The 13,393-nt window shown below is 38.9% G+C and overlaps 1 protein-coding gene across 1 annotated transcript in view; it reads right to left on the bottom strand.

Annotated features, from left to right (window-relative positions):
- Positions 1-208: 208 nt before the first annotated feature.
- The window catches only part of LOC107561506 (ubiquitin carboxyl-terminal hydrolase 10-like), a 29,056-nt gene continuing 15,871 nt past the window's right edge, over positions 209-13,393 (bottom strand). The window contains exons 8-12 of the mRNA XM_016245959.1: positions 9,792-9,957; positions 9,745-9,754; positions 9,503-9,568; positions 6,172-6,419; positions 209-234 (exon numbers count right to left, since the gene is read on the bottom strand). Of these exons, the coding sequence (XP_016101445.1) occupies positions 6,232-6,419; positions 9,503-9,568; positions 9,745-9,754; positions 9,792-9,957 (430 nt within the window). The 3' untranslated portion in view covers positions 209-234; positions 6,172-6,231. The remainder of the gene's footprint in view (positions 235-6,171; positions 6,420-9,502; positions 9,569-9,744; positions 9,755-9,791; positions 9,958-13,393) is intronic.

Genomic DNA, 13,393 nt, shown 5'->3' with positions numbered 1-13,393 from the left:
AAAGACAAGGTTTTGTGGCTTTTTGTTCATGTTAGATTTGAGCCGAATTCTTTAACCATCCAAATCTAAATGCACAGCATGTAGAGAATCACAATTTACACCAGTGACACCGTTACTGGCCATTTATATTTAGTTTAGCTCATGTGTTCGATTTGAGCTAATTTAGTTTTTAACCACCCAAATCTTAATGGCCATTTCTATATATATATATATATGTGTGTGTGTGTGTGTGTGAGAGAGAGAAGTGTTCAGATGCAAAAGCCTCTTAAGTGCCATCTGAAATTTTCATCTAAAATGAGCATTTTTATCAGGCTCCTGTGTTTAGGTTCAGTAATTTTACTCTAATGACAATATATATGTCCTTTTCTATGCAATGTGAAATAACTGAACATAAATATATGAGCCTGATAAAAACGCTCATTTTAGAAGAAAATTTCAGACGGCACTTCAAGGCTTTAGCATCTGAACTCTTCATATATGCGTGTGTATTGTATTTTCTCGAATAAATTAACACTTTTATTAAGCATTAAAACTGATAAAAAGTGACAAAGAAAACTTAAAACATTACAATAGATTTCTATTTTAAATACATGTTCTTCTCTATTTATCCGTTTCATCATGGTTCCCACAAAAATATTAAATATATCAATAACTCTCGAGCAGCAAATCATCTTAGAATGATTTCTGAAGGATCACGTGACACTGAAAACGGGAGTAATGACGCTGGAGTCACTGGAACTAATTACACTGTATACAAAAAAAATTTAAATCGAAAACTTTTTTTAAATAGTAATATTATTTCACAAAATTATGGCTTTGTATTTCTGATTGGATAGCATGACTCTCAAAAAAACTCAAAACTCCTAACATTTGAACAGGAGTGTGCATATTAAAATAAAAATAATATTAATAAATAAAATATAATCAACATATTTTGCTTTAAGCGTATGAGCTACTTATAAAAAATGACCACTTGGTTTGCAACATTATCTAATGCAGTGAACCTCATAGCGTTCGTGTGTTTTTCTTTTGGAACTTAAAAACACAGATGTAACCTCCACCAACAAAAGATCAGCGCCAGGCTATGCACCAAGTATGGGCACTTTCCAAATACATTCTGGCTATGATCATCCAATCCAACCCTAGATTGCAGCCCCTGTAACGAATCTTAAACCGTCTTATGATATTAACAAATAAAATACCACATTTGACTGCATGTTTAAAAGCAACGACCAAACCTGTGTGGAGAAGCTCTGGTTACACTTTACTTGAAGGGGTGTGCATAAGACTGACATGACACCTTCATAATCATGACATGACACATGTCATGAATATGAAGGTTTTTTATGCATGTTTATGACAACTGTCATTAAGAGTAATTCGCTCAGTTATGTAATTTTTTATGCAAAGATGACATTATTTGAGATGTCTTTGTTATGGGCTATGGTTAGGGGTAAGGGTTAGGTTAGGGTTAGGTCAAATAATGTCATATTTGCATTAAAAATGACAAAACTGAGTGAATGACACTTAATGACAGTTTTCATAAACATGCATAAAACCTCCTTCATATTCATGACATGTGTCATGTCATGATTATGAAGGTGTCATGTCAGTCTTATGCACACCCCTTCAAGTAAAGTGTTACCGAAGCTCTTTTCCAACAAGTGATGAGGCCGCCTTTATAAGACAAACAATGAGGCCACTTAACCCAGAAACTGCACACTGGACGAACAGACAGCCAACTGAGCCACAAGTGCATGCAGAACGTCCAGACTGAGAACATAAGAACTATGGCAGAAATGTGGAATAACACACAAAGAAAAGCCATTTTGAAATTCAACCTACTTGGGGGTTAGTTTACAATACATGCGGAGGAGGAATTGGACGGATCGGTTTCTTTTTAATTTCATGTTTGCTCGTGGTTACGCTGCACATTACTCACGAGAGGGGGCAACATGCGATGGAAAAGACTACAATGAAAAGCCTCATTTGAAAGGCTTCGGACTTGAATCCGCAAATAGAAATAAAGCTTTGCCACAATTTATTTTTTATTTGAACAGTTGACAAAAGTAGAAGGCTGAAGGACAAGGATGAGACACAGCATATAGTTTGTATTTAGCTCAATTTCCCAACGCATCAAGACCTCAGCAGACACAAGGGTTAGGAAGCACAAACCGAAAAGACAGACAGCATCTGAACTATACACCAGGACTTTCCCTGACCGACATACTGAAGGAAGAGAAAGAAACCGCCTCAATGAGTCAAACTAATACATGAAATCCAGATCTCCAACTTGAAAGAGACAAAAGAAACAAACAAGACATGATGAGTGCATCAGATGCGACCAAACGGGCGTTAACACATTAAAACCAAGTCAGGAACAGTGGTGATTTTTCCAAAAGCTTCTTCCGGTGACGAGTCAGCATGTCAACTGAAATCAGGTCATGTTCTTGAATGGTGCACATGAAGACATCAAAGTTTGGGAGGTTGAGGGGGGGGGAAAAATACTTAATTTGTACATTTTATCTTCTAGCAATCACAAGAGGCATCAGTGTCTGTTTATATAGAAGTTCTGTATCCTTTGGTTTCACGTGGGGGATGCGTTCCTTGTGTCCTTCTGTAGATTCAAATCAACCAAATTCAAGAAGTTCAAAAGGGCACACGGTAAAGCATGACTTGGCAACTGTACTCAAGCAATTGAAAGGAAAAAAACGACCCTTTATGTACACAAAATCTGACATTTCAAATGACTGTAAATGAAATGACAAAAACTGGGATTGCATGGAATCGAGGGAAGATTCTGACTGTGCTCGTATTGCTGGGATAAAATAAACTCATTCAGGTTGATGTGAAATTCATGCTCTGCATTTCTAGAGTGGAAAATTAGTTCACACCAGCCTAACCTGTGGTCAGAGGCAGGACTGTGTGAAGAGCTCAGCTCAAAGGATCTGTTCCTGGAAGCGACGTGTTGACTTTCTACAATTGCCAACAACAAAAAGTGAGGGGCTAAAATGCATGTATCGCTTGTGTAAAGATTGGATACATCGAGTGTACAGCCTGAAACATTCCCAAAAAGTTATTTGTTATTAGAGGTATAATCAGTAATAGGGTGATGAACAAGAATGTGTGCAGAGTTTTCAAACGCTCATCACTCAAACCCCTTTTATTTAACAACTTCACTCATTTGATGATGACTTCAGCTACCAACAAAGTTTGTAGTAATCTCAGCTCGGTTTAACAAGATTTTCCACCCATATCAGTGCAGAAAATGCAAAAAGCCTGTCTATCCTTTCTGGGCCTGGGAAGTAAAGCAAAGTTCCTGTGTCAGTTATTAAATACCTCAGCAGACACAAGGGTTAGGAAGCACAAACCGAAAAGACAGACAGCATCTGAACTATACACCAGGACTTTCCCTGACCGACATACTGAAGGAAGAGAAAGAAACCGCCTCAATGAGTCAAACTAATACATGAAATCCAGATCTCCAACTTGAAAGAGACAAAAGAAACAAACAAGACATGATGAGTGCATCAGATGCGACCAAACGGGCGTTAACACATTAAAACCAAGTCAGGAACAGTGGTGATTTTTCCAAAAGCTTCTTCCGGTGACGAGTCAGCATGTCAACTGAAATCAGGTCATGTTCTTGAATGGTGCACATGAAGACATCAAAGTTTGGGAGGTTGAGGGGGGGGGAAAAATACTTAATTTGTACATTTTATCTTCTAGCAATCACAAGAGGCATCAGTGTCTGTTTATATAGAAGTTCTGTATCCTTTGGTTTCACGTGGGGGATGCGTTCCTTGTGTCCTTCTGTAGATTCAAATCAACCAAATTCAAGAAGTTCAAAAGGGCACACGGTAAAGCATGACTTGGCAACTGTACTCAAGCAATTGAAAGGAAAAAAACGACCCTTTATGTACACAAAATCTGACATTTCAAATGACTGTAAATGAAATGACAAAAACTGGGATTGCATGGAATCGAGGGAAGATTCTGACTGTGCTCGTATTGCTGGGATAAAATAAACTCATTCAGGTTGATGTGAAATTCATGCTCTGCATTTCTAGAGTGGAAAATGAGTTCACACCAGCCTAACCTGTGGTCAGAGGCAGGACTGTGTGAAGAGCTCAGCTCAAAGGATCTGTTCCTGGAAGCGACGTGTTGACTTTCTACAATTGCCAACAACAAAAAGTGAGGGGCTAAAATGCATGTATCGCTTGTGTAAAGATTGGATACATCGAGTGTACAGCCTGAAACATTCCCAAAAAGTTATTTGTTATTAGAGGTATAATCAGTAATAGGGTGATGAACAAGAATGTGTGCAGAGTTTTCAAACGCTCATCACTCAAACCCCTTTTATTTAACAACTTCACTCATTTGATGATGACTTCAGCTACCAACAAAGTTTGTAGTAATCTCAGCTCGGTTTAACAAGATTTTCCACCCATATCAGTGCAGAAAATGCAAAAAGCCTGTCTATCCTTTCTGGGCCTGGGAAGTAAAGCAAAGTTCCTGTGTCAGTTATTAAATAAAAAATAACTTATGTCAGTGATACTTTTATTATGTGGAAAATTTAATTTAAATTACAAAAAAAATTAAAATTAAAAATTCAAATGAAATAAATAAGGTCAAGCATAGTACTTGTATAACTTTATTCATTGTTGTGCTTTAACCTTGGGTCATTTCCTTTCAAAATATCAATTTAAATGGAACAGAAAATATGCGAATGGGGAATGAAAAACAAAACAAAAATAAAAATAAAATAAAATCAGGTATAATATTGATGATGCAATGTCTCTAAAACGGACGCAAACATGATTTGCTGTTTGTGCGCATCTGCGGTCGCACTTTAGGCTTCGTCAGGCAAAGCTGATCTCACCTCGTGCAACACTGCAAATTAACTGCAGTAAGAGACATTTCTTGCCATCCATTCTGAGATATTATCCTCAGAGCTGCACACGGAGCCTCAACATGTATATTACAGGCTGACTGCTCGGAGCGGGCTAACATACAGAATGAGAAGCAGACCAGATATATCTCAACACTGCTCCCTCTCCAAAGTTGGCAGGTGTGGCTCAGTTCTTGCTGCTCTACTGACATCAAAAGGCAGCCAGTGGACAGCGGATACATTTTACTCGTACAATACAAGGAAACGAACGAACAGAACTAATAAAAGATGGCGAGAGGGCACAGAAAATTTACGCGAGTCTAGGTTCATGATGGAGTATCGGACATCTCTGGTATCTCGCCAGGATGAACGCGTGAAAGTACACAAAAAGCCTAAAGAACAAGCCCCCCCTCCCCCCCTCACAAGGTGACCGCCGCCGCAAGTTTCAGATTTTTGCTTTTAATACTTTTAAAACTTAAATATCTGCAAGAAATGTGCAAACGACGCACATCTGCCCTTTTATATCGTCCGGTTTTATATTTTAACGTGCACAAAGCTTTTGTAATCATTTATGTCCTAAAGCGCATTAAAATTTTAAGATAGTCATTCTAATCCTACACCCAAAAATCACACTGAAGGTCTCAAACCAAGAAGCCAATTGTAGTTTTTTTTCTTTTTTTCTTATTTTGCTTTTTACCATTTCAGCACACTGCAGCACCCTTTCTCCCAATCGCTATCTTTGCTTTTCCCATGACTCGAGTGTAATCTAGATCTGAAGCAGAGAAATGGGGGAGAGAAGAGGTTGTGGTGGTGTTGGTGGAGTGTCTTTCTTGGGGAGGCGACAAACTCCTACATTGAGATCTACACAAATTTTGGCAGCTTGCTGGTGTTGGGCCACTTTGATGCTCTAGTCAAGAATTTAACAGGCTCCACTTAACTGCTGCAAATTAGGCCGACATCTCCTCTTGCTAAAAGGCAAAACACTTCATATTTTCTCCTATGCCATTTAAAAAAGTAGATTAAACAAAAACAGACAAAGAAAAAGAATGATTTTCTCCAGCAGTCCATCAGCCTCGACTGGTTTGAGTTCTTTCAGTTGGAATCCACTCTGGCCAGTCAAACGTGAAGCTGCGGACGTTTGCAGTGATTCAGATCGGTCTCTCCGAACTGGAGCATTCTGCAGTGCTAACATTTCTCCCCTCAGCTTCTCCAGACGAGGCCAGCTTCTGCACGGCGAGGCCGTGCACGGAGGGGGAACACACTTTTACAGGAAAGTCTTTTGTGTGTGTGTGTGTGTGTGAGAGAGAGCGAGAGAGTGTTTGTGTGTACGAGTATGGTTTCTACAGCAGGTCCACGCGACGGTAGTACAGCAGGTAGGCAGTGCGCTCTGCAGTCTGCTTCACCACCTGATGCTGATTGATGATCTTCACCACCTGGTCATCAATGCGCAGCCAGCCGTTCAGACCGATGTGGAAGACATCTGTAGTGTAGTGGCCACCCGTGGCACTGTTCCCATGGTGATAGACGACTGCGGGAAAACACAAAGGACTCAGCATGTACAAAACTCAAATTCACACCAATAGCTTTTGCTGCCACTCCTATAGCATGGTAGATATTTCTGTGCAGCTGTGTGAAAATACAGTGCCAGATGTGTCCAAAACAAATCAAGAGGCAGCAGAAGTTTAGTTGTTTACAGTAGCTAAACATTGTTGCAACCTTCAGCGTTACACAATTCAACTCATGCGGTCACAGGTGTGCATATATTGGCTTTTTAATAATGAATCCAGATCGGATTAGTCACATTTCTGACTATTATTTTCCTTTGACTGTTGTTTTTGACTTAAGTTTGGATTCAATGCAAAACGGCTTCACATTATGTAATCAGCTGTTTTGAATCTACAGAGTCCCAAATAGAGAAAAAATTATTAGAAGCATTTCACTCGTAAAGCACTTAAAAAAAAATAACAGGCATTACTACATAGTTATTATAGCAAAAATAATTGTAATATACAGCGAGTGTAATAACTACAGTGATACAAGCACAGTTGTTGGATTGATTGGCAGTCTCTAATATCAAATCGCACAGGAAAACTGGCAGAATACAGACTTGATAGGACACATTCAACACTTATTGCAGTAAATGCTTGGCTGCCAGTAACGTTTACGGTAAGGAAAGGTGAAATATAATGTGTGCTATATCACAGACGATTAAATGAAAAGTTTAGAGACAATAATCTCTGTATTTTCCACTCTTACCAGATGTTCAAACATGGGAAAACAGTCAGAAAATAGGCTTCGGGGAAATGTACTGGTATGGCAACTGTTGCTAGGGGTTGCTGGACAGGCTACTTTGACAAGCAGGGAGCCACTTTTTCCCCTCAGAAAGAAAAATAAACTACAATTCACTCCTGGAGGTGGGTAAAAAGGTGAACATTCCCCTGTAAGGTAAGGCCATATGTGCTTAAACAGGTCAGTATGTCGTGTGGGGGGGGCAGAGAAGAGAAAGACTAGGCCTAACTAGTCAACAAATAGGAAGGTGCTGGAAGGATGGAGGTGTACGTCTTGATGACAACTTGCTGGAAGCCATAATAAAAGTATTTGTGCACAGGCCCGTCAGGTAAGCTCATATAAACAGGATTAGCATTTAACTGTGGAAAAGGTCCAAATTACAAATTATCGGGCAGGGGATTTTACACCACGCTGTATAGCTGAGGGCCATTCTTAGGTAACATCCGTGTGCACAGAAGCTCATAGCAAACAAGCCTTGATGTCTTTCCCCTATTTCTTCAAATGTAGTTATGCCTGTGACTCAGCAGAACCTTTTTAACTCTTAGCAATCAAAGATCTGAAAACAGAACGAGTAAAGTTGAAGCCGAGCACACACTGTACGACTTTAGCCAAGATTTGGCCACCTGAAACAATTGCCTCAAATCCTAAAAGATTCCCCCAAGACTAGAATCTGTAGTCTTAGATTGTTAGTTTGACATATTCAACGACATCCAATTAATGACCACTGCGATCAAATTTGACCTCAGACAAATTCTGGTAGTGTCAGAAGATTTGGCGCACTGCAGTGCAACTTCACCTACGATGAATGTCAAACCACCTTCATTTTTCAAGACAAGCCATGATAATTAATGCTAGAGATTTCTTCTAACAGCATAAACTCCGGCGCTCCCATTCCCCGCTCACGGAATTCATATGATACGTTTCCTTTGCTATGATAAACACTGGTTGCGCTGCTGTTTTCATGTTGGTGTGTAGTGCTGCTTGCACTATTGTCTTAAATACACCAGTTTTGCCAGCGTTCATAGACTTTTCATGATGGCCAACATTTCAGCCCTCCGTGTAATGCAGTTCAGAAGAACTGTTGAATAAAATCGTTATTTTTGTTTTCTTTGCACACAAAGTATTCTAGTAGCTTCGTAAAATTAAGGTTGAACCACTGATGTCACATGAACAGTTTTAATGATGTCCTTACTATTTCAATTGCGTTGCCGTCTATGCAGGGTCAGAAAGCTCTTAGATTTCATCAAAAATATCTTAATTTGTGTTCCGAAGATGAACGAAGGTCTTGCGGGTTTGGAACTACATGAAGGTGAGTAATTAATAACAGTTTTCATTTTTGGGTGAACTATCCCTTTTAAATGACAACTGAGAACCCACAGTGTGCCATGATCATCATGTTCGTACAGTCTGACAAGCAACAATCGTAAAGTACTATTATAAATAGGGATGGGTATCGTTAAGGTTTTAACGGTATTACTACTCTTACCGATACTGCTTATCGATTCGGTACTTTAACGGTATTCTTATCGGTACTTTTTGTTTTATTTATTTATATATATGACAAATTAAGAGATGAATTAACATGGCTTTATATTCTGAAATGTAAAATAAATATTTAATGAAATGAATATAAAACCATTTCAGCACACTGTAATTTGTAAATGCACCAGTCTGCAGGCATTTTTAGTGTTTATAAGATAAGATACAGTAATAACATGAACAAAGAAACAAAGTAAAACAAACTGACAAATGCAATAAAACAAATATACAAATGAAATAAACAGTGCTGTCATTTTTCCATGAAGTTCTACTAACATTCCTGTTCAGGTAAGTAATAGCCTACAAAAGAAATCTAAAAGTAATCAAATGTAGATGAACACTGCATAGTTTTCAGTGTATGTATTGATAGATTCATGCTTATTAAAGCTATAACGTTATTCAGATTAAGAGCTTTGAGTGATTTTCTCTTTGCATTTTGATGGCCCAAGCGCCAGTCTGTCACTTTAAGACAATATATTGACACACATCGGATTTTCTCCCAACTTTTTTCAGATCTAAGGTGTGAAAGACCAGTGCTGAAACGGGGGTTTCATGACACTTTAGTTTCCAGCTCACTGAAGCACCAGAGATGCTGTTGTCACATGGTACCAGTCACGTCTCTCAGTGCTGGACAGAATGGACCAAAACACAGCTGTTACTGATTTTTAGTTGTTCGGTCAGAGAATGTTTAGAATTTAGAGCTCAATGCACAACTGCACCACAAAGAGTAGACTTAAATGTCTAGTTGCAGTATAACAATGGAATAAACCAAAACAAACATACCTGCAAAGAGCCTGTAGGTTCTCTGGCCTTTCAGAGTTTTGCCCCGCACCCCCGGTGACAAGAGATCTGAAAATCATGATGAACCATTTTAATATGCAGCAGCAGTTTTTACGGCTGGTCGATTAGTGTGATCCATTTGATAGTTCTGAAAACCAGCATCACACAAAAAGAGAGATAGGAAACACTCAGTGCGTGTAGAAAACTTAAAGGGGTCAACATCAACAACCCACAGAAAAACTAACGTAGACACATCTGTGGGTAGATGATGTTTACTGTTAATGAGTCACACCTCCTGCTTGCTCTTAGTGGTGTAGCCCTGAACAGACTCCCGTGCCACCAGTATCTCCAGGGCCTCTTGGACTGTGCGGATCTTCTCTGATTGGATGTCCAGCTGCAGCGTGAAGAAGGGCTGCAAGGTGGCTGACTCTTTTGAGCTCTGCTGGTATACCACAGATCTATCAAAAAAAAAAACATTTCGAAAAATGGACCAATTATAGATTTAATTAATAAACCACTACTCCCTGTTAAAAGAAAAAACGGTCAAACTAAACAATATTAAAGAAATTATTAGGGATGAACGACATTATCGTAATTGGCTGATAATGGACAAAAATGTAAACACTGTCATTGGCCCGTTATAAAAAAATATGCTGATATGCCTTGCTGATAAGATGAAAAACTCACAAGTGCTCAGGGTGTGCTAGCTAAAGTCACATCAATAGTGTGGTCAATCTTGAAGTAAACTTTTGTCTAAATATGATTAGATTCACTGTTTTGGATCACCGCATTTAATTTGAGAACACATGTACAGAACGACACCTCCGATGTGCGATAGAATAAATGGTCACTAGCAAGTGCAGCAGCGGCAGCCTCCCCCGGGTCCTAATGCCGTTCGTTAAGGCGTTTTATTTACTTGGGGGGCGCTGTTCGCCTACTTATAACAAAATGAAAGTAAAATACACAAATCATGTTAAGATTGTGTTTCTAATTAATTAAAACAGTATTTGATGTCATAATCACGAGTATGTTTCGATTAATAGGTCAGAAGCTATAGCTTACATCAGTGTTTCCCAACATTTTTTCAGTCGCGGCACCCTTTGGAAATTATAACAAACTTGTGGCACCCTACAAAATTAATTGTCACAATATTTGAATTTCTATCTTCGATAAGATAATTTGAAAAGTATAGATATTCGGTACAACCGGGAAGAACTGCAGAATATAATGTCATACAGATATTTTTAATATAATTAAAAAATGTTGTCCATCAATGGTGGCAATCAGTAAGCTAATTTCTAATGAAGCGACCAATTTATATGACATTTTAAAGTAGGCTTTTATACATATGTAAACATTATTTAATTACCATTATAACTAGCTATCTCACAAATTGTTGCTCACTCTGTTTTTTTTTATTTTACAGTGGGGCAATTTTGGTGCAGTAGCACGAGATAGCTTGATTTCAAACTTTGAATTGAATAAAAAAATGACAAGTAAGCAGTCAGTAATAAAATAAGAACAAATAAAGAAATTAATAATGATAGCACAAATAAAAAAATAACGACAGGCCTTCGAATCAAATAAATTGCTTTTTAGTTTTTCAGGTACATCTAACAGTAGGGTTAAGATATTTAAAGGGGTCATATGATGCTTTTTTAAAGATCATCATTTTGTGTATTTGGTGCATCAGAATATGTTGACATGCTTTAATGTTCAAAAAACACATTATTTTTCAAATACTGTACATTATTGTAGGTCCTCTATGCCCCGCCTCTCTCAAACGCTTCGTTTTCTACAAAGTCCCTCCTTCCGACAAGCGCAGTCTGCTCTGATTGGCCAGCTGACCCAGTGCATTGTGATCGGCCGAACACCACAAGCACGCGTCGGAAATGTAATGCCCCTTACCATAATCGCGAGCTTCATCTTTCAAAATAAATGTAAAGATAGTAACCCATTTACCACACCTTGTTACAATACAGTAGGGCTATTGCAGACAGAAACAATACTGTACTACATCGATGTTTCCTGTCGGCTCAATTTTTGAGTGGACTTTGCTGTTCCGATGAGCATGAACGGTATACGAGTGGAGCGACTGAGCGGAGCGCACACGCATATAGCGGGATAATACGCAGAGCGTCACACCACGTGAAAGTGAAACCTGATCGGTGATCTAATTTTCGGCAGCCGAAATTTCGGTGCATCTCTAATTATTGGCGACATCAGAAATAGATATTATATAATAGATGCTTTTTTTGAACATTTTAGCAATTTAAAAATATTAAAAAATGATTTTTTTTTACACGGCACCCCGGTTGGGAAACACTGGCTTACATGAATAGAAAAAAAAAAAAAAAACACAAACATGACACTTATAAATAAAATTGTATATATACAGATTTATACATTCATTTTTTCAAATGGATTATGAAAACCTAAATACAAGGAGCTCTAAAAGATTTTGAATTTTTACAGCTCTTTTGCTTTAGACCAGGGGTTTTCAACCCTTTAGGGCATGCGCCCCCCCAAGTTGGTCTAATTTCACTCGCGCCTAATTTCTTTTGCTCTATTTGATTAACATTATTTATATAATAAATGCACGGATCCATTATACTGAAATACATTTGATATTTTCTTTACTGTTTACATTCACTTAAAACAACAGACTGTGCTGACAAGGATATTTGTCAAGACAGCCATTGGTATTCACCTGCTGTCTGAGAAGGCTATCTGTTTGTGCACTTCAGGTGTGTGAGCGGTGCGCATAGAAACGCTCTATCACAGCGCGTGCATACCGCATTGAGATGTCTTGGGCTTAAATGGCTTAAAATTACTTTAATGTTTAAACTAACAAGACTTAAAACTTTTGAGGAAGCAGCACTGGCCTGATCGTTAAGATAGTTTTGGGGGGCTGAAACCCACCTAAAAAGGGTTTAGAACCACCCCTGGTATAGCGTGCATAATTATACTGAAACAAATATATAACCAGTTTACCCGATTCAATGTGATGGCTGAGCCTGCTTCTGAGATTACATGCCAGTACGTGGTTGGATTTCCAACACGGCTAATCGTAAATCATCTTACACTGTCAATAAGCGTGACCAGGGTTGCCAGCTTTTCACAACAAACCCCGCCTTATTGCTGCTCAAAACTAGCCCAAAACTACAAAACGCGGCAAGTGTTAAAGTAGCCCAATTCCGCAGGAAAACCACGGACTTGGCAACACTGAGTGTGACTGATACTCGAGCCAACTCTGCTCTGTCAACTAGCAGTGGGAGTCAGATTGCCCCCTAGTGGATGGCTAAATATTTGTTAACTCGTATTCATAAATTCTCAAGAGAACGTCTCTGAATTAACCGATGCTTGTGCCCCCCTTGCCAGGTGCTGGCGCCCCCCTAGGTTGAAAACCCCTGCTTTAGACCATCTACAAATGTTAAAGGGGTCATATGACGTTGCTAAAAAGAACATTATGTTGTGTATTTGGTATAATGCAATGTGTTTATGCGGTTTAAGGTTAAAAAAAAAACGTTATTTTCCACATAATGTACATTATTGTTGCTCCTCTATGCCCCGCCTTTCTGAAACGTGTCGATTTTTACAAAGCTCATTGGTCTGAAAAGCGAGGTGTACGCTGATTGGCCAGCTATCCAATGTGTTGTGATTGGCTGAATACCTCAAGCGTGTGACAGAAATGTAATGCCCCTTAAAGGCGCAATAGGAGATCTTGGAAAATGCTAACTTTAGCCTGATAGCACTGAAAGCGAATGTCCCACCCTCCCTGCAATCGCTGTCCAAAGCCACACCCCCTGAATGCATATACGCTCACTCACAGACCAGAGTACCAGAGACAACATTACTACAATAGGCTACATCAGCGGTTCCCAATTCCAGCCC

This window comes from Sinocyclocheilus grahami, unplaced genomic scaffold, assembly GCF_001515645.1.
Source record: "Sinocyclocheilus grahami isolate Dianchi unplaced genomic scaffold, SAMN03320097.WGS_v1.1 scaffold776.1, whole genome shotgun sequence".
Taxonomy (NCBI): Eukaryota; Metazoa; Chordata; class Actinopteri; order Cypriniformes; family Cyprinidae; genus Sinocyclocheilus; species Sinocyclocheilus grahami.
This window is presented reverse-complemented; position numbering and strand designations above follow the sequence as displayed.